This window comes from Rhinoraja longicauda, chromosome 24 (assembly GCF_053455715.1).
Source record: "Rhinoraja longicauda isolate Sanriku21f chromosome 24, sRhiLon1.1, whole genome shotgun sequence".
Lineage (NCBI taxonomy): Eukaryota > Metazoa > Chordata > Chondrichthyes > Rajiformes > Arhynchobatidae > Rhinoraja > Rhinoraja longicauda.
The window spans coordinates 31361490-31382928 of NC_135976.1; the positions used below are offsets into that span (position 1 = coordinate 31361490).

Here is a 21439-nt window from a genome sequence, read left to right on the forward strand (position 1 = left end):
TATCTTACTCAGACTTTAGACATTAGAGATGCAGCATGGGAACATGGCTTTCTGCCCACCGACCGATGATCACGCCTGTACACTAACACTATCTTACTCACCAGAGACAATTTTTACAACATTACCAAAGCCAATTAACCTACAAACCTGTAGGTCTTTAGGATCTGGGAGGAAACCGGAGCACTTGGGGAAAACTCACCCTGTCGCAGGGAGAACGTGCATACAACGCCCATGGTCAGGATCAAACTGTAATTAAAAGGCAGTAACTCTACTGCTGCGCCTCTGTGCCGCTCCTCCAATGTTAATAATTACCTTTTAATTAACATATCTTCCCCTAGCTAAATTGTCTGATCTCGGAAATAAACCTGTAGGTCTTTGGGACCTACAGGTCTATTTAGGTGCTTGTCGTGAGCACTGGATGTGAGTTAGCTGTACTGCAGCCTTGGGAGGCCTGCTTTCCCATAGTGCTTTGTATTGTTGAGGGTTTGCTTGCCAGAATGACAACAAAGCAGTATTGGTTTCAATTCCTACCACATCACTGAGCTTGGCAGCGTTTGTTACATACTGAATTAATAAAATCCAGAAACTAGCAGGGGGTTTGAGAGGGTGTTGAATCTCTGTGATCTAACATTGTTTTTTGATTAACACAATTTGGCAAAGACATCCTTGATTTTCTACAGAAAAGTGTATATTCTTTTTTTAAGTTTCATTTACCACTTATCACCAGCCCATTGATCTTTTAAAGACACTCCTTTTAAACAAAAACCTACCTTTTCAAGCTGTGTTTTGATGAGTGCTTAATGCTCTCACCTTTTATTGTAATATTGCTTGCATGTGTAAAGATGTTGGATAGGCTGCAGTTTTTAGGCCAAATGGCGATCCCTACATTGCTGTCCGCTGGAACGATCACTGAGGTACAAGCAAACATTGTGGTTATTGCCCCGCTCCTTACATAGAGCAATACAACATAGGAACAGGCCCTTCGGCCCATTGTGCCTGAGCCAAACATGATGCCAAGACCGTTAAAATTGTGAATGCAGCAGCCGACTTGTAAGATGAAGTGCCAAAGAAGAATTTTCCTCTGCTTTCTGCAACCTTTCAAATTATGGTGGCAAATTAATGTGTTTTTTGTGGTGTAAGCGCTTTTTGTGCAGCAGAAGTCTTTTAGCTTATCTGGGAGCATGAGGAAGGCAAGTATGTTAATAAAACAATGTATTCCTATAAGTGTGACCAGGTTGGCAGACCCATTGCCTTTGACGTTAATTGGAAAGGAGTTTGTACGGAGTGTGTGGATTTCTACCATTTCCAGGTCTCCCGACACGCTGTGCTGTATCACCGTGCAGTTCTAATGGCTGTCTGTTTAACAGGTGTCCACAGCATGCGATGTTTATTTATTTTAACAGGTTCCCCGTCCGGAAGCCAGCCTGATTTGTGACAGGCTTGGCCCCCTGTCGGGCGGGGAACGCTCCAGCAGAAGCCGAGGCCCCTTGAAGGTAGGTTTCTTGCTTTTCGGAGTCGAGATCGTGAGGTGGGAAGAGCTAGTGTGGCCCGGAGGATTTGAAGATGGACTGTAATAGGTAGGCGTGTGGTCAGAGTGGGCTTTGAGTGGAGAGTTGGGGGGGGGGGGGGGGGGTGGGGGTGCATGCGGGTGCGGTTGGTGTCGGTGAACGGTGGGAGATGGGTCTGGATAGGGGTTTGGAAGGGACACAATTAATGATCTCTGTAGTTTAGGGAAGTAAGGGGCACATAGGAAGAGGTGCGTGTTTGGATGTGATCTTTTAAGACACAATTCGTGACCAATGTTAGCAAGAAAAACGCCTGTTCCATGCAGCAAGCCTTGCCTGTCTTTAACTGTGGGGCTCTCAAATTCAGAGAATCTCTGCTGATCATCCTTAAAGCTAAAACAGAGGAAATCTGGCTCAGTGTTTAATGATCCATTGCCCTGGAGTGTATTAATTTAAAATGAGGAGTGGGCACTTTGAATCATAGAGTCACACAGCGCGGCCCAATTTGCCCACGCGGACCAACATGTCCCATCTACACTAGTCCCACCTGCCTGCGTGTGGCCCATATCCCTCTAAACCTTTTCTATCCATGTGCCTGTCTAAATGTTTCTTGTACGTTGCGATAGTACCTGCCTCCTTCGGTGATGCAACCTCTTCCGGAAGCTCGTTCCATACACCCACCACCCTTTGTGCAAACAACAGTTACCCTTCGGGCTCTTATTAAATCTTTCCCCCCTCACCTTCAACCTATGTCCTCTGGTTCTCGATTTCCCTTATTCTGGGCTGAAAGACTGTGTGTTTACCTAATGCATTCCTTTCATGATTTTGTACACCTCTATAGGATCACCCCACATCCTCCTGCGCTCCAGGCTACAAAGTCCCAGCCTGCTCAACCTTTCCCTATAGCTCAGGCCATCGAATCCTGACAACATCCTTGTAAATCTTCTCTGCACCCTTTCCAGCTTGAAATCTTTCCTATAACGTGGTACCCAAAACTGAACACAATACTCTAAATGTGACTTCACCAATGTCTTGTATAACTGCAACATGATCTCGCAACTTCTATACTCAGGTTCAGATTTGGCTTCTATACTTTGCATTTGAGATTTTAAATATTTGGCCACCCCATGCTCAATTGTCTCTTACCCTTTTTGTTGTGTATTTTCCTTTGCTAATTTTGGGAAGACTGGTTTGAATCCTTCAGCTGAACTCATTTGGTCCTTAATTATTTGACTGCAGATGCTCTTTCAACTGGGTCCACAGCTGTTCCACCGTAGTTTATTACCGTGTACTTGTATTGTGCAAAATGCTCTTTAATAAAAAGTTTATTTGGAAAAATAAACTCTTCCTTTTTTTCTTTTAGCATTTTGAAGCTGTTCTTTACATCCCTTTGAAATGTGTTTGGGTTGAAATCTATAATTCTATTTGTCGGTCTTAAACGAAAAATTAAGGACTTGGTCCCCTCAGCCTGCTCTGTTTTTCAGTGAGATTATGGCCAGTCTCTTTGCTCAGTTCTCCACTGTTCCTCGCCCACCCATCTCAGCAGCCTACTCCTGCCCTGGTTGAATAAGAGTCCTTCATTCCCTCATAGGTCTCCTCTTGAATTCACAGTGCCCCAGCGGTAGAGTTGCTGCCTCACAGCGTCAGAGACCCTGGTTCATTCCCGACTACCGGTGCTGTCTGTATGGAGTTTGCATGTTCTCCCTGTGACCGTGAAGGGTTTTTTCCGGTTTTGTGCCACATTTCAGAGACGTGCGGGTTTGTAGGTTAATTGGCTTCTGCAAATTGTACTGAGTGTGAAGAATAGAACTTGTAATTGTTGGTCCGAAGAACCCGTTTCCACACTGCATCTCAAAACTAAACTAAGCCAGAGTAGAAGCAAGTTATCCTCTTTCCTCTTCATGTGTATGAGAAATATATTTTCGTGAAGCTAACTTCTAGTAGTAAGGTATTTCTTGGGATATTGTGTCAATATTCACCCTGCAGGTAAAACGCACAATTTGGAAAGCAAATAGCATGTTCGCATTTTATTGCAAGGTGATAATGCCATGGTAAGAGTGCTTAACACAATTACACAAATCAAAGGTGTGACCCAACTTGTTCTCAATGCAGTTTTTGTCTGCGTAATAAATGACTATATTTGATGGCGCTGTGTAAATTCAGTACATTAATTCCTGAGGCGAGAGGATTGAATTGACAATCTGCGTCGCTAAAGTTGCCGAGACTATTTGAGTGTGAGTAGGATTGACGGGATAGGTTGTTCAGACCTACAGTGTAGTCGTGGCTTAAGAGTTAATCATCATAAGACATTGTCAAGAATACCCCAGAAAGATGGGGCATTCTTAGTTGGCTAGTGCATGAACAGTGGCTATTTGGGAATTGGGGCTCCTTTTATTGCGTAGCGGCATCCACATTTTGTTGGTCTTGGCATAGCATGGCTAATGATTCTGTAATCCGCTTGAACAAAATCCTTTGGACTTTGACTGCCACTTAAATGATCATCCAATTTTTAAACCTCCACATACCCAGGCAGACTGTTCCTTTCTTTCCCCGGGTTTTACCTAACGCAACTGAACATAAACTGTCAACATAGAGTCATACAACATAGAAACAGGCCAACTTTTGTTCCTGCCGACCATGGTGCCCCATCTATGCTAGTCTCACCTACATGTGTTTGGCCCATACCCCTCTAAACTTTCCTTATCCATGTATCAGTCCAAATGTTTTGATAGTACCTTCCTCAACTACCTCCTCTGGCAGCTTGTTCCATATACCCATGCGGAAAAAGGTTGCCCTCCAGATTCCTATTAAATCTTTCCCTCTAACCTGAAACCTATGTCCTCTGGTTCTTGATTTCCCCCCTTCCCTGGGTAAAAGACAGTGCCTTCACCCTATCTATTCCTTTTTATTTTGTACGTATCTTCCTCCGAAAGTCATCATCCATTGTTTTTTTAGGCTTGTCCTTGTCTCTTCAGTTTAATTTTGCCATGGATTAACAGGGACTTTTGAAGCAAAATATCTCCCCCTCACAATGAGCAATCCCAGGCTCCTGAACATTGGTTTAGGGTTCGACTATCTTCAGCAGCCGTCCGTTTAGTTTCTCTTCCTGTTTGCCGCCAGTGATGGATGTCCTAATCTGACAGTCACCAGGTTTCCAGTACCTGTGCTATGAACAGAATTGTTTAAAATCTTGTTTTTCTTCCTCTTCAGTTACTTTCTGTTGCTCTCTCTATTGCAGTACTCTGTTGGCCTCAGTAAATTACCAAAGTTCTTGATCGGTTTTGTGTATTTAATGATCTAATGATTTAAGGATTTTGATCGGGTGTCATTTAATTTATAGGTTGAACAATTCTACAGGTTTGAGGGCTGCTATTTGGCCTAATACTTGGCTGTATGAACGAACTTCAATTTGGCTTTCTCTTCTGCTGTTTTTCCTCATTAACCTTACAGAATGTTCCATTTTCCAAATCTTTATCCAGATACTTCTAACATGATTGTGAAATCATTTTTTTTTGGCAGGAAGGCATTCCAGATTGCAGCGAAATTGCATTCCAGTGTCTTCAATGAAAAGATCATAATTTTTCTCCTTGCACCTCGTGTTTTTAATTGTATTGAAGCAATTCTTTTATTTTACATTTTATTCAGCAGGATGTAATCCATCCGTTCCCTCCACAGATGCAGCCTGACCCACTGTGTTCTGCTAGCACTTTGTTTTAGCTCAGGATTTGGGCATCTGCAGTCTGCAAAATATGTATGTATTATAGCAAGCCTGCCATTCAAACAACCTGCTTCAGGTGTACAGCAGCTGGACATTTGGCCTGGGATGTCTCTTGCTGTTCTTCAGCATTGTGAGCACAGGATCATGCAACACTCTGCCTCAATGTGTGGTGGCACAGTATCATGCAACACTGCCTCATTGTGTGGTGGTGCAGTATCATGCAACACTACCTCAATGTGTAGTGATACCTTTGCAACTTGGATGACAGGAATCCACTGAGAGAACTCTGTCACTTCTGGCCGTTTGGGGACAGGAGGCTTTGCCAGCGATGTTCGATGTGAATAAAACCTTCCAAAACCATTGCTACTGCATAAAGGATCATTAGATGTAAATGTTGATCCAGCAATGGGCAGCACGGTGGCACAGCAGTAGAGATGCTGCCTTACAGCGCTAGAGACCTGGGTTGGATCCTGAATCCGGGTACTGTCTGTGCGCAGTTTGTACGTTCTCCCTGTGACCGCATGGGTTTTCTCTGGTTTCCTCCCACACTTCAAAGATGTACAGGTTTGTAGGTTAATTGGATCCGGTAAAGATTGAAAATTGTCCCTAGTGTGCGCTTGTATATAGGGGGGTGATCGCTGGTTGGCGCGGACTCAGTGGGCCAAAGGGACAGTTTCCATGCTGCATCTCTAAACTAACCTCAACATTTTGTTTAAACTTATGGTTTGTTGGCTGTCACTCGTCTGTTTGAAATTGTTCTGATCATTTTACTTTTATCGACTGATCCCTTTGTTTTTGTCTAGAGTTGTCAGATGACCAACGCATGATTTACAGGAATGTGCTGGAACATTAGCTGAACTAAGATTAGCTGCTGCTCATTTCCGGCACCTCATTTCCTTTCTTTCTGCGTGGTTTAGATACACAACAATGATATTTTCTCACCTCCAATGGCTACAATGTCCCCATCCATTGAATAAAATTTAAATTTTTCCGGGTTGGTTATCTATCACCAGTCTGAAGAAGGGTCCCGAGCAGAAACATTGTCTGTCCATTTTCCTCCATTTATGCTGCCTGACCCGCTGATTTCCCCCAGAACTTTTGATTTTTGTTTTTAACGTTGTCGCTCGAGATGCCAGCATCTGCAGTCCGTTGTGTCTCGGTTATCTCTCTTGATTTTGTTCCCTATCACTTTCCTCATTACTTAGGTTCAACCCGTACAAACTTTTTTGTGCAATGCAACGACTAGAGATGTGTGCAGAAATTAATTTTAGCAACTTTCTGAGGAACACACAAACCTTTCCAGTCTATAGGGCAAATGTGCATGTATGTCCATTGCCTTGCTTGCACAGTTTCAACTATTAACGGTGCACTTGCTGGCCTCTGCCTACCCTTCATTGCTTTCAACTTGGCAACAATAAACCATTTATAGGTTTACTAATGCTTCTTTTTTGGCTTATTTTCCTTTCCAATCACACCGGATTCCCCCATAACCCTGTTTTTCTTTAGTCCATTACATGCACATGTTCACATTGTGCGGAGTACCTTCCATTTTTTCAATTGGCCGATCTCCCCCCCCCCCTCCCCCCATTCATTTAGTTTGGGGAACTTTGCTCTAACAGTGAGCACATTTCAAAATTGCATTATCCACGTATTGTTCTGTGTTGGTGAATTCTGTGCATTATTTGGCTAAAATTGTTTCAGAACAGCTGAAAGCAGCTAAACAGTAAGAGCCCAGAGGGAGAAATAAAATGAAACCATTTTTTTAAAATTCAATACAATGATTAGGAAATAGGGTGATCAAAAGCATTATAGGCACCTTTGAAACTGATGATGGAATTACAAGGATGATGGATGTGTTGAACATTTGCATGTTTAGAGTCATAGAATTGTACAACAGTTTAGTTGGCCCAATTTGTCCTTCAATATTAATCCTACCTCACAGCACTTGATCCATGGCCCTCTGTTGATTTAAGTGCTCATCCGACACTTGAATGCTGTCGGCAACCCGGTTTCAATCACTACCTTGGGCAGTGCGTTCTGGGTTCTTGCCACTCTCTTCCCACCCTGGTATCTCTTTTGTATGCCAGTCACAGAAGTGGATCTGCAATCACGCATTACAATCGCTCCACTCTTTTAAATCTCAACTCCTACAGCAACATTTCTTACTTTCTGTACACTGTGGGTGGCTCGATTGTAATCATGTTGTCTTTCCGTTGATTGGTCACGCAACAAAAGCTTTTCACGACCTTGTACACGTGACAATAAACTAAACTAATGGCCTGAGAAACCATCATTCATGGTGTATATCCGAGTCTCATTATTACTCCCAAAATGCGTCACCTCATTTGTCTTCCATTTTTTTCAGATTTCACCAACACATTTATATTTCCCTGCAGTCTGTGGCAACCTTTAACATTATCAACAATTCCACCGATCTTCAAGTCATTGTGGACTTTATTGTTTACTAGACCAAGTGGGTCCAAATCTCTCCTGCAGGCCTCTCCCGGGGCAACCCTCCCCAAAATGATGATCCTGCGGGCCCGGCAACCTTCTCCAGCTGACGAAGCTGCCGGGCAGGGAGTGTCCCCCGGCACAACAAGGGCCCCAGCACCGACCCTTGTGGGGCACCACTAGTCTCAGGCATCCAATTGCAAAAAAATAAAATGGAGAGAGGACAGGGAATAGTGGTGGGGAAGTGACATGGGACGAGGAGAGATGGGCGTGGTGGTGGGATTTGTGATTATTCCTGCTTTAATTGATTAATGGAATTCTCCTTTTGATGTGTAGAGCTCTGGGTGAGATATTCACCGTTTAATCAGTCTTTGAATAGTTATGGGAAATAAATATATATATATATTTTAAAAGATTGCAGATGCTAGTAATCCTATAAAACAAAAAAATGCTGGAAACACTCAGCGGGACAGGCAGCATCTGAGAATGTTTCAGCTCATCAACCCTTCATCAGAACTTGTTTTGTGCCCTTTCCCAGTTTAATATTTCCTATCTGAAAACTACAGTTCAGGCCAGGGAAGCTGTCAGTTTAAATTTGTGATTGGTGGATTCTTGGTAAGTATAAGCGAATATGGAGTTAGTTTGCAAGTCGTTGAATGGCAGAATTGTTGTGAGGGCCAAAAAGGTCTTCTCACGTTACTAATGTTTTTAACCAAAATTCACCGACACCTTTTTAAATGGGAGTGTTTCTCTAAAACTATTGGGATAGATTTTTGAATAACATGTGCACTTTCCACCTCTTTGCAGACTCATAGCGATAGAACTGGCAAGGATTCATTCTATTCATGCCCACAATGGTTGTATTCCAAAACCCAACCTCTGGGTGAAAATGCACAAGTACATGGCTCTCGTCTCCACCGAATTCACGCCAGAAGCCAAAAATATCAGGTATGTAGTCAACCATAAAAGTTTATCGACTTGAAACTGGTACTGCGGAAAATGCATTTACTGCATTCAATACAAAGATAATAGAGCAGAGCAAGATAAACCACTCGACCCTAAAAAACGTAGTATGTCAGGGCGCCATTTTAGTAGGCAGAAACTTGCAGAAACATTTAAAAAGAAAAATCACAATCTGTGAATTGATAGAGATGAGATATATTCTGCATTTTTGTGGTATCATCACATATACTGTCCCCCCAAAACACTGATTAAACTGCGAGAGGCATAGCGAACGGCGGGTTTTGCCTACTAAAATGGCGGACATTACGCTCCTTTGCATACTACACTTCAGTATAGGCGGTTTCAGCAGAGTGGTTCATCTTGCTCCTCTCGTATCTTTGATTCAATAGACATTTTGCTTGGTGATACCGTGACTTGTATAATTGCATGATGAGAAAAATGTTGCAGCAGAATAAGGGTGAGCATTAAGCCGTCAAATGCCGGCAAGCCTTTGCTGTTGTACAGCCACTTCGGGTGGCACAATAACACACCCAAGTTGGATCCCGACTACACATGCTATTTGTACAGAGTTTGTACGTTCTCCCCATAACTGCATGGGTTTTCTCCGGTTGCTCCGGTTTCCTCCCACATTCCAAAGACATGCAGGTTTGTAGGTTAATTGCCTTCTGGTTTGAAGGATAGTACTGGTGTACGATGATTGCTGGTCAGTGTGGACTTGGTGGGCCGAAGGGTCTGTTTCCACGCTGTATCTCTAAATTAAACTAAACGTAATGGCAACCCTTTTCTACTGATTCTGCAAAAAAAATCTGTAATCCCGCCAGGCAGATGTGGCATTTGAATTTAAGTAATTCATTATCGACTATTTTAATTGTCCAGAAATGAAGAAAATGAAACGTAAACTAGATCTTTCTTTGCTTCAGGATTCAGAAGGAAGTGCCGCCTTTGCAGACACTAGAGAAGGAAATGGCATGGATGAAGCAGTACCTGTCGGAGTTGAACTCTCCCACAGTTCTTTGCCATAATGATCTCCTTTGCAAGAATATCATCTACAATGAAAAGGAAGGTGAGACCCTTCTCAGAAAGCAAAGCAACAGGCCTGCAGTCTCTCAACATTTACACTGTAGCTTGGTGACACCTTATTCAAAAAGATTTTGTGAGCCATGTCAGTCTGAAAGTGTATGTGCTAATCACAGACCTAAAGAAAAACAGTAGCAGAAATCCAGGCGAGTCTTGAAGATGTGAACGGAGACTACAAACCAAGCTATGAGTCTCTGTCATTGGCTTTTCCTCTGAGTTCAGACATAGAACAGTATTGGCATACATTGTCTGTGCTGACCACGATGCCAATTTAAACTTCACACCTTGGCTATAGGGAGAAGTAGAACAGGCTAGTGCTTTATTCCTTGGAGCACAGGAGGATGAGGGGGTGATCTAATGAAGGTGTATAAGACCATGAGAGGAATAAATTGGGTGAATGCATAGTCTCTTGCCCAGAGTAGGGGAGTCAGGAACCAGAGGACATGGATTTAATGTGAGAGGGGAAAGATATTTAATAGGAACCTGAGGGGCAATTTTTTCACACAGTGGGTCTATGGACGAGCTGCCAGAGGAGGTAGTTGAGGCAGGGACTATAACAACATTTAAAATATATTTGGACAGGTACATGGATAGGAAAGGTTCAGAGGGATATGGGCGAAACGTGGGTAGGTTGGACTAGCGTAGATGGGGCATCTTGGTCTGCATGGGCAAGTTGGACCGAAGGGCCTGTTTCTGTGGTTCGGCTCTAATAAGAGCCCGAAATCACAGTGAGATCTGACTGGATGAGCTCTGACCTCTCGTTTGTTGGTTAACATCTGTTTGTTGAACCTGGTTGAACCGAACATTGTCCACAGCATCACATTGTTTTACTGCATCCTGCTTGCTGCATAGTGCCCCAAGTTTTCTTCCCACTTGTAATGTTTTTAATCTGATAACTGCCTTCTGGGCAGTAGCACCCTTCGCACACTGCAAGCTTTGTGCAGCCTCTGCTTTATTTTAACACACATTAAGTGTTGCACTCATGGGTATTAGCATGCCACAGTCATCTGATCTGCTGCTGTTTTTTGGTAAATAACCTCACATTGCGCGAGCATGTGCTACAATTCGTTCCGCAGTTGAAATGCTTTGCAGATCATCAGTTAGAGCATTGTAGTTGTATCGTGATACTTATTCGATTTTGTGATTAGGTGATGTGATTGAGAGTCAATCCAGGCAGCGGAAAGACTGTACGTGATTACAATCGAGCCGTCCACAGTATCCAGATACAAGATAAAGGGAATAACATATAGTGCAAGATGAAGTCCAGTAAAGTCTGAAGAAGGGCCACGACCCTAAACTTCACCTATTCCCTTTCTCCTGAGATGCTGTCCGACCCGATGAGTTACTCCAGCTTTTAGTGTCCTATCTTTGGTTTAAACCAGCATCTACAGTTCCTTCCTGCACACAAAGTCCAATTAAAGATAGTCTGAGGGTCTCCAATGAAGTAGATGGTAGCTCAGGCCTGCCCTCTAGTTGTTGATGGGATGGTTCAGTTGCCTGATGACGGTTCAAAAGAAACAGTCCACACATAATAGAAGCATGGAATGCAGTAGTGAATTAACATTCATAGGATCCAGTGTATAAAATGGAGGCATTCTGAAGAATAGCTCTGTTTCTAAGACTTGTTTGGAATTGATGAATGGTGTGAATCGATCCCAGATTGTGTGGGATGCTTTGAGAGAACAGTGTTGAAGCAGTCCAAAAGTGCTGAGGGTCCCCAGGAGGTATTAGACAGCGGGTTTGGATTTAATATTGGCCTAGTACATAATTGCTGGAGGGTGGCAAGACAGGCTGAAAATAGTCACAGCAAAATTGAGAATTGGATAGTCCAGAAAGGAGAAGTCTGCGGAGATGTATTCAAGAGAGAGTTAGAAATAACTCTTAGGCCTAAGGGAATCAACGGATATGGGGAGAAAGCAGGAGCAGAGTTACTAATTCTGGATGATCAGCCACGATCATATTGAATGGCAATACTGGCTCGAAGGGCCGAATGGCCTACTCCTGCACCTATTTTCTATGTTTCTATGACTGTCTTGATGGGAAAATGGTACTTAAGATACAAGATGGAGTGGAAACACAGGTAAAGTGGCGCAGCAGGTTGAGCCGCTGCCTACAGCGTCAGAAGCCCTAGTTCGATCCCGACCTCGGGTGCTGTCTGAGTGGAGTTTGCACGTTCTCCCTGTGACTGCGTGGGTTTCCTCTAGGTGCTCCAGTTTTCTCCCATGTCGTAAATGGGCGGGGTTAATTGGCGTCTGCAATAGTCCCCAGTGTGTAGAGAGTGGATGAGAGAATGGAATGAGGTGGAACTAATAGAGTCATTGAGTGATACAGTGTGATACAAGTCATAGAGTCATTGAGTGATACAGTGTGGAAACAGGACCTTCGGCCCAACTCGCCCACACCGGCCAACAATGTCCCAGCTACACTAGTCCCACTTGCCTGCGCTTGGTCCATATCCCTCCAAACCTATCCTATCCATGTGCCTGTCTAACTGTTTCTTAAATAATGGGATAATCCCAGCCTCAACTACCTCCTCTGGCAGCTTGTTCCACACACCCACCACCCTTTGAAAAGGTTACCCCTTGGATTCCTATTCAATCTTTTCCCCTTCACCTTGAACCTATGTGCTCTGGTCCTCGATTCCCCTACTCTGGGCAAAAGACTCTACCTGATCTATTCCTCTCATTATTTTGTATACCTCCATAAGACCTTCCCTCATCCTCCTGCCTCCATGGAATAGAGACCCAGCCTACTCAACCTCTCCCTATAGCTCACACCCTCTAGTCCTGGCAACATACTCGTTAATCTTTTCTGAACCCTTTCAAGCTTGACAATGTCTTTCCTATAACATGATATCCAGAACTGAACACAATATTCCATATGCGGTCTCACCAACATCTTATACAACTGCAACATGACCTCCCAACTTCTAAACTCAATACTCTGACTGATGAAGGCCAAATTGCCAAAAGCCTTTTTGACCACCTTATCTACCTTCGACTCGACCTTCAAGGAAAAATGCACCTGTACTCTTAGATCCCTCTGCTCCATAACGCTACCCAGAGGCCGACCATTTACTGTGTAGGTCCTGCCCTTGTTCGACGTCCCATAATGCAACACCTCTCACTTCTCTGTATTAAATTCCATCAACCATTCCTCTGCCCACCTGGCCAATCGATCCAGATCCTACTGCAATCGTTTACAACCATCTTCACTATCTGCAAAACCACAAACTTTTGTATCATCAGCAAACTTGCTAATCTTGCCCTGTACATTCTCATCCAAATCATTGATGTAGATGACAAACAGTAACGGGCCCAGCACTCAACCCTGAGACATACCACTAGCCACAGGCCTCCAGTCTGAGAAGCAACCTTCCACCATTACCCTCTGCTTCCTTTCATGGAGCCAATTTGCTATCCATTCGGCTATCTCTCCTTGGATCCCATGCAACCTAACCTTCCAGAGCACCCTACCATGCGGAACCCTTGTTGAATGCCTTACTGAAGTCCATGTACACAACATCTACAGCTCTGCCCTCATCAACCTTTTTGGTCGTGTCTCAAAAAAATCGATCAGATTTGTGAGACACAACCTCCCATGTACAAAACCATGCTGACTATCCCTAAACAGCCCTTATCCATCCAAATGCCTTTTTATCCTATCCCTCAGAATACTCTCCAGTAACTTTCCAATGACAGATGTTAAGCTCACCGGCCAATAGTTCCCAGCATTTTCCCTGCAGCCCTTCTTGAAAAGAGGTACAACATTTACCACCCTCCAGTCTTCCGACACCTCTCCTGTATTTAAGGACGACTCGTAAATTTCAACCAGGCCTCCCGCAATTTCCCCTCGTTTCCCACAATGTCCTTGTGTATATAACAGATCATACCTGGAGACTTGTCTACCTTCAAACACGACATTACCTTCAGTACTTCTTCGACAGTAACCCTGACTGCTCTCAAGACACTTCCAGTGGCTGCTCCAATTTCCTCCGTCCTACTGTCTTTCTCCTCGGTAAATGCAGAGGAGAAATACTCATTTAGGATCTTGCCCACATGCTGTGGCTCCACACAGGTGACTGCTTTGATTTCTGAGAAGTCCCACTCTCTAGTTACCCTTTTCCCTCTTATGCATTTATAAAATCTTTTGGGACTGTCCTTAATGCTACCTGCCAGAGCTATCTCCTGGCCCCTTTTTGCCCTTCTGATTTCCTTTTTTAGTTTACTCCTTAGTTCCCGAAACTCCTCCAGGGATGCACTTGATCCCAGCTGCCTTCACCTGTCCCATGTATCTTTCTTGTTTTTGACTGACGTCTTAGATTCCCTCGTCAACCAAGCTTCCTTGCGTTTGTTTGCTTTGCTCTTCACTCTAACGGGGATGTACACTTCGAGATGTGGTGTTATCAGAGTCACGAAACATGCTCGGGACTAAATGATCTATTCTTCTTTTGTTTTCTTTAGTTATCCGTTTTGATTCAGTAATGTTGCCCCTGGTGTCAATTGTAAGGGACACTTGAGCTTGCCTGAACATTCAGTGACAGAGTTAAACTACTGCTAATCAACTGGCCTGCAATATAACTTTGCATTAGAAAATTACTCCTTAATATCGCCGCACCACTGCCACTCCATCCACCTTGCTGAAATGTCATGGCCAACTCTTCAGATAGACACTAAAAACTAAACCTGAGACACTAAAAACCTGAGTAACTCAGCCTAAAATGTCACCTTTTCCTTTTCTCCGGAGATGCTGCTTGACCCGCTGAGTTACTCCAGCTTTTTGAGTCTAACTTCAGTTTATACCAGCATCTGCAGTTCCTTCCTACACACTTATCTCTCCACTCTGGTCATTTTCATCAGTTCATAGGTTAAATGAGCAGACTTGGGCCATTTGGCCCATCAGGTCTACTCCGCCATTCAAACATGGCTGATCTATCCTTCCCTCTCAACCTCATTCTCCTGCCATCTCTCCATAAACCTCTGACACCCGTACTAATCAGGATTTAAGTAGGTTTTCGGTCCAAATCATTCAGTAGCTCATTGTTTGCAGGACCTTGGCTGTGGGCAAATTAGCTACTGATTTTTCCTGTTTCTGAACATTTCAAGAACGTGTTTGGGATGTCCTGTGGATACGTGTACAATGTTGTGTTATTTGCTGCCATGTTACCCATTTAAGGCCACCTAGCCTTGAAGATGTGTAGGAAGGAACAGCATATGCTGGCTTACACTGAAGATAGTCATAAAGTGCTGGAGTAACTTAGCGGGTCAGGCAGCATCTCTGGAGTAAACAAACACGTGACATTTTGGTTTGAGACACTTTCTCTGCCTCTGAGATGTTTACTTGAACAGGAGTGTTTCACGATCTGCATGAGTTAATACTAAGTTACTACGAACCGCAGGAAATTATTCCAATCGCTACTAACCACGACCTAAGCAATATCTATCTTGCGACCGCATTGCTGTCGTTGTTCTGAGGCTCTAGCCCCTGGCAAATTAATTTTGTTTGCGCCACATGACTCTCATTTGTTCAATTTATCTATTTATTTATTGCCTGAAACTCTACTTTTTTTTATTTGGAAATGAAACAAAATGATTTGACTTGGATGCACCAATTAACGTTTGAATTCAGGATAGATATGTTTTGGGAAGGAACTGAAAATTAAATTAAGAGTCAAAAGTGTTTATTTACCATACGCACCAGATATGAAGTGGGACAATGAAACTCTTGTTGCAGCGTGACATGCACGTGAGACACAACAACAATCAATATTTAGAAATGATCAGTTATTCTAAGTTTGGCTCAATGGTGAAATTATTGAATGCATCGGGAGTTGTGGGATACTTGCCTGGCTCTGATCCAACCACCTTCTGCTGCTTGGTTTTGAATCTGGAATATTGACCATCCCGATGTGTTGCTATTTTTCTTTTCACCCGTTCTTTACCGGTTTGAGAGGTCATGATCATATTGAATGGCGGTGCTGGCTCGAAGGGTCGAATGGGCTACTCCTGCACCTATGTTTTATGTGTCTATCTCTGCTTTGTTCTGTATCTTACCTCTAGTTACCCTCTCCCTTGACTCTCGGTCTGAAGAAGGGTCTCAACCCAAAACGTCGCCTATTCCTTTTCTCCAGAGATAGACAATAGACAATAGGTGCAGGAGGAGGCCATTCGGCCCTTCAAACCAGCACCGCCATTCAATGTGATCATGGCTGATCATTCTCAATCAGTACCCCGTTCCTGCCTTCTCCCCATACCCCCTGACTCCGCTATCCTTAAGAGCTCTATCTAGCTCTCTCTTGAATACATTCAGAGAATTGGCCTCCACTGCCTTCTGAGGCAGAGAATTCCACAGATTCACAACTCTCTGACTGAAAAAGTTTTTCCTCATCTCAGTTCTAAATGGCCTACCCCTTATTCTTAAACTGTGGCCCCTTGTTCTGGACTCCCCCAACATTGGGAACATGTTTCCTGCCTCTAATGTGTCCAACCCCTTAATAATCTTATACGTTTCAATAAGATCTCCTCTCGTCCGTCTAAATTCCAGTGTATACAAGCCTAGTCGCTCCTGTCTTTCAACATATGACAGTCCCGCCATTCCGGGAATTAACCTAGTAAACCTACGCTGCACACCCTCAATAGCAAGAATATCCTTCCTCAAATTTGGAGACCATAAACTGCACACAGTACTCCAGGTGCGGTCTCACTAGGGCCCTGTACAACTGCAGAAGGACCTCTTGGCTCCTATACTCAACTCCTCTTGTTATGAAGACCAACATTCCATTGGCTTTCTTCACTGCCTGCTGTACCTGCATGCTTCCTTTCAGTGACTGATGCACTAGGACACCCAGATCTCGTTGTACGTCCCCTTTTCCTAACTTGACACCATTCAGATAATACTCTGCCTTCCTATTCTTACCACCAAAGTGGATAACCTCACACTTATCCACATTAAACTACATCTGCCATGCATCCGCCCACTCACACAACCTGTCCATGTCACCCTGCAACCTCATAGCATCTTCCTCACAGTTCACACTACCACCCAGCTTTGTATCATCTGCAAATTTGCTAATGGTACTTTTAATCCCTTCATCCAAGTCATTAATGTATATTGTAAATAGCTGCGGTTCCAGCACCGAGCCTTGTAACCCCACTAGTTACTGCCTGCCATTCTGAAAGGGACCTATTTATCCCCACTCTTTGCTGTCTGACCTGTTGAGTTACTCCAGCTTTCTGTCTGTGTCAATAACACTAGCTGGATATCTGTGCCTTTCTGTGCAGGTGACGACAGCAGAGATTGTGCAGATAATTCACAATGTTTTTATTGTGAAAGCGCTAAATGACGGTGAGATCTCACTAGGTGGGCTCCGAGTATTGAAACCTAGTTGAATTTCACTCTGTTGTCAGTGTCACATCATTGTCTTAGTACATCCTACTTGCTGTACAATGCTGTCAGTGTTTCTTCCCATTTGCACCATGTTTAATCTGATGCTGGCTTTGTTGATTGAGACAGCACCCGTGTGCACACTGCCAGCTTTGTGCTGCCTCTCCCTTTTTTCCTCTTTTACCACAGTATCACACTCGTGGGGATCACTCCTCTGCTGTCATGTGATTCTTCACTGTGTTACGATAATCTCTTGCTCAGCTAACACGCGCAGCAATTGATTTGCTCCTGAAAATCATAACGTTTCATTTAAATTAAGTCAAGAGTGTTTAATTACCTTGTGCCAAGAACGGAACAATGAAATTCTTACTGGCGGCAGCATAAAAGACCAGTAAATAGGATGCACATGATATTGTGTAATAAAAATACAATAAATGGATAACCCCAATACAGGTATTTTAAAAAAGTCCTTTATGCAGCCATTGTTAAGGTTACAAAATGTGTAGGAAGGAACTGCAAAGGCAGATTTATACGAAAGACAGGCACAAAGTGCTGGAGTAACTTGTTGGGTCAGGCAGCCTCTCTAGAAAAAAAGGATAGGTGACGTTTGGGGTCAATCTGAAGAAGGGTTCGGACCCAAAATGTCACCCATTCAAAGATGCTGCCTGACCCGAGTTACTCCAGCACTTTGTGTCTATCATAGTTAAGGTTGGTGTTGTGGAGTGTTCAAGAGACTGATGGTTGTTGGGAAGAAGCTATTCTTGAAGCTGGTGGTCACGGCGTTCAGCCTCCTACATCCACCTGATCCTAGGGGTAAAATGAGGCCATGGCCAGGGTGGTGTGGGTCTTTGACGCTGGCTGCCTTTTTGAGGCAGCGTCTCCGATAGATCTGTTCCATAGCAGGGGGTTCCATCCCTATGGTGGGCCAGGCAATGTCTACCACTCTGTAATCTTCGTTCCTGGGCATTTGAGTTGTTGAACCAGGCTGTGATGGAAACAATCATGTGGAGCTCAAGACTGTGCGTCGACATACCAAATCTCCTCGATCTTTGAAGGAAGTAGAGACATGATGGGCTTTCTTTATGATTGCATCAATATGCTAGGCCCAGAACAGATCTTTAGACCCTGATACTTTGATACAAGGTATTCATTAATCAGAGTCTGAGAACAAAGTTTCGGAATAAGGTGTTTTTTTTAGTTTAGTTTAAAGATACCGACCTACCGAGAACGAGCTAATCAGCTAATCCCTGCACTTGCCACAATCCTACACACCGGGGATAATTTACAATTTTTACGGAAGCCAAATTAACCTACAAACCTGTATGTCCTTGAAGTGTGACAAGAATCCGGAACAGCCCAGTGATAACAGACGTGGTCACGGGGAGAAAATAAACACCAACAGTACCTGCAATCAGGATGGAACCCGGGCCGCTGGTGCTGTAAGGCAGCAACTCTATTGCCCAACACCGCCTGTGCGGTGTTGACTACGAACACCCTTGCAAACTCCACTCCATCCCTTCTCAAATCCGCTATGTCCCCCAAAAGCCAATGTTGTGCAGACCAATTGTTGAGTGATCCTTTTAAGAGGGTAGACACGTTCCTTCTCTCCAGAGATGCTGCCTTTCCCGCTGAGTTACTCCTGCATTTTGCATCTATCTTCGGTTTAAACCAGCATCTTCAGTTCCTTCTTACACCTTTTAAAAGGGACATCTTTGCCATCAGCCAGCAAAATCTAAAGTCGTCAACGCTTAATGGCATTGGTCATGCCTTTTTCTACAGGTTGCTAAGTAGCTAAGCGTGCAGTGAAATTATCGGCTGAAGCCTTAACTACTGGAATGTGCAGCCTGTTGTTGGAATGTAGGTCATTTTCAGTAACTGTTCAGTTTTGAGGGGTGTTTGTACAGTCTTGCACTGTGCACATTTTTTAATTAGGTAGCGTATAACAAAGGGCTGAAATAATGTAGTCCGAGAGAGGAGTGTGACTGATGCAAGGGCTAAACACCATAATTGAGTTGCTGTCGTTTAGAAAACAAGTTAATTGAAACCTTGTAAAATGAGTGGTGCTAATTAGGATTGGTTTTAAAAGTACATTGGATCCTGAGTTTCATACGCTACTTGCTTTTGTATACGTTTAACCTTTGTAAAACTGGACGGATCAGCTTTGCATCCAATTTTGATGAAGATTTTAGAGGTGTGCACGATGGATTTGCTAGAATGGCTTGATTGAAATCACGTATTGTCTTTCTGCTGACTGGTGAGCTCGCAACAGAAGCCTTTCACTGTACCTCGGTACACGTGACAATGAACTAAACTAAGAATGATCCTTGTGATTTGGGACTGTGGCTATAAGGCTAGACTAGAGAAGCTGGCTGGTCCATTGCTCAGGAGAAGGGTTGGGGTGAGTTTTCTGGAGTTGCATGTAATCTTCGGATAGCCCTTGCTTTCCCTCTCTATCCCCTCCCCCTTCCCATTTCTCCCACTAGTTTTACTGTCTCCGACTACGTTCTACCTTTGTCCCGTCCCCTCCCCTGATATCAGTCTGAAGAAGGGTCTCGACCCGAAACGTCACCCTTTCCTTCTCTCCCGAGATGCTGCCTGACCCGCTGAGTTACTCCAGCATTTGGTGTCTGCATGAAATCATGGTGGGTTTAGATAAGATAAATAGAGAAATGGTTTTTAATCAGGGATACTTCTAGGATTGGGAGATACAGATGCACAGAGATGGGTAGAAGGGGAAAGACTTAGTAATTCAGTTAATGATTATAATCAGGAGCTTGCTGCCTGTATGAATGAGGGTGCAAAAGTCAATCTGAGTTGCCAAAAATAATTCCTTGAGCCATTGAGAGAGTTAGGTTTAGCCCTTGGGGGTAAGGGAATCAAAGGATATGGGGGAAAGGCTAGAACGGGCTACTGATTTTGGATGATCAGCCAAGATCACATTGAATGGTGGTGCTGGCTCGAAGGGCCGAATGGCCTCCAGCACCCATTTTCTATGTTTCTATAAAAGCGGGGAAAGCCTGTACTCGCTGGAGTTTGGGGGGGAGGGGGAGGGAGGGCATCATTGAAACTTGACAAATAGTGAAAGGCCTGGATAGAATGGATGTGGAGAGGATGGTTCCTCAAGTAGGGGAGTCTAGGATCAGAAGCCGTAGCATAAGAATAAAAGGACGTACATTTTAAAAGGAGATGAGGAATTCCTTTAGTCAATGAATGATAAACCTGGAATTCATTGCCACAGGCGGCTGTGAAGGCCAAGTCAATGGATATTCTAAGGCAGATTCTTGATTAGGAAGGGTATCGGGGATTATGGGGAAAGGCAGGAGAATTGGGTTGATAGACCAGCCATGATTGAATGGTAGAGTGGACTCGATAGGCCGAATGGCCTAATTCTGCTCCTATAACTTATGAACTTATCTTTGGTTCTATATGTTCCTAATGTAAGTTGTTTTTATTTTCTGTTCTATTTTCCAAATCGAAGCTGTAAAGGACCTCGGTAAATCGAGCGCCATGTTTGTCCGTTGAATTGAATAACAGGTCTCTGGAAAGTTTGAGTTTCCCTCATTGATTCGGGAGATTGATTCTTTTTACATTTTAAAGGATCAAAGGGAGATTTAATACTCTCGTTAGGTGGCTTAATGTGCAACAGAACTGCAGAAAATGCTAATTTAGAGCAATGTTTTACTAACAACTGGTGTTGGAATAATTTACACTAGACGTGAAGCTAGCTACTTTATTAGCAATAACTTGTCAGACAAGGAGAACAGTCAAGCAAGAGATTGTCTTCATGATACAATGCATGCAGTATTTTATATCATTTTTGATGGCATAGAAGCAAGGTTAGTCACGTACACTTGTTTACAGAGTTAACCATTGTGATCTAGCATTCAGTACCTTTCCACAGAGAAACAGGCTTCCTTATCTATGTGGGAAAATTAGGGAGTCTCGGTGTACCCTTGAGTTCATAAGTTCTTTGTATTGATTAAATGTTTGACTCCTATGCAAGACAGGCCTGGACGAGGTGGCCCATAGACAAAAGTTCGATTCTCACAGAGTGAAGTGCGGGCCATGTTGAAAGGCAAAATGGAAGAACAGCTCAGTGCTTCCCACAATTCCCACAATGGGTAAGGCAAAGGGTGGAGTTGGATATCAATGGCTGCTGGAAAGGAGGGCAGAAGCTAAAGTTCAGTCGTGCGATGAAGTGACTGATTTTTATAAAGAGGTTCTTGTAACTGAGGTCCGCTATAATGTTTCATGAAAGTGATATGGTTGCAAAGTCTCACATTTTATTTATGCAGCTTTATGGATGTGGACATTGGCATCGTGACAGCTCTTGCAACTCTTA

The 21439-nt window shown here is 43.6% G+C and overlaps 1 protein-coding gene across 4 annotated transcripts in view; it reads left to right on the forward strand.

Moving 5' to 3' along the window:
• Window positions 1–21439, forward strand: part of LOC144605575 (ethanolamine kinase 1-like) — a 63228-nt gene that overhangs the window by 24074 nt on the left and 17715 nt on the right. For all 4 annotated transcript variants that reach the window (XR_013548865.1, XM_078420992.1, XM_078420989.1 and 1 more), the window contains exons 3-4: window positions 8482–8622; window positions 9558–9700. Coding sequence is in view for 3 of the 4 variants with exons in the window: in XM_078420992.1 (XP_078277118.1) it covers window positions 8482–8622; window positions 9558–9700 (284 nt within the window). In the remaining variant the exon portion in view is untranslated. The remainder of the gene's footprint in view (window positions 1–8481; window positions 8623–9557; window positions 9701–21439) is intronic.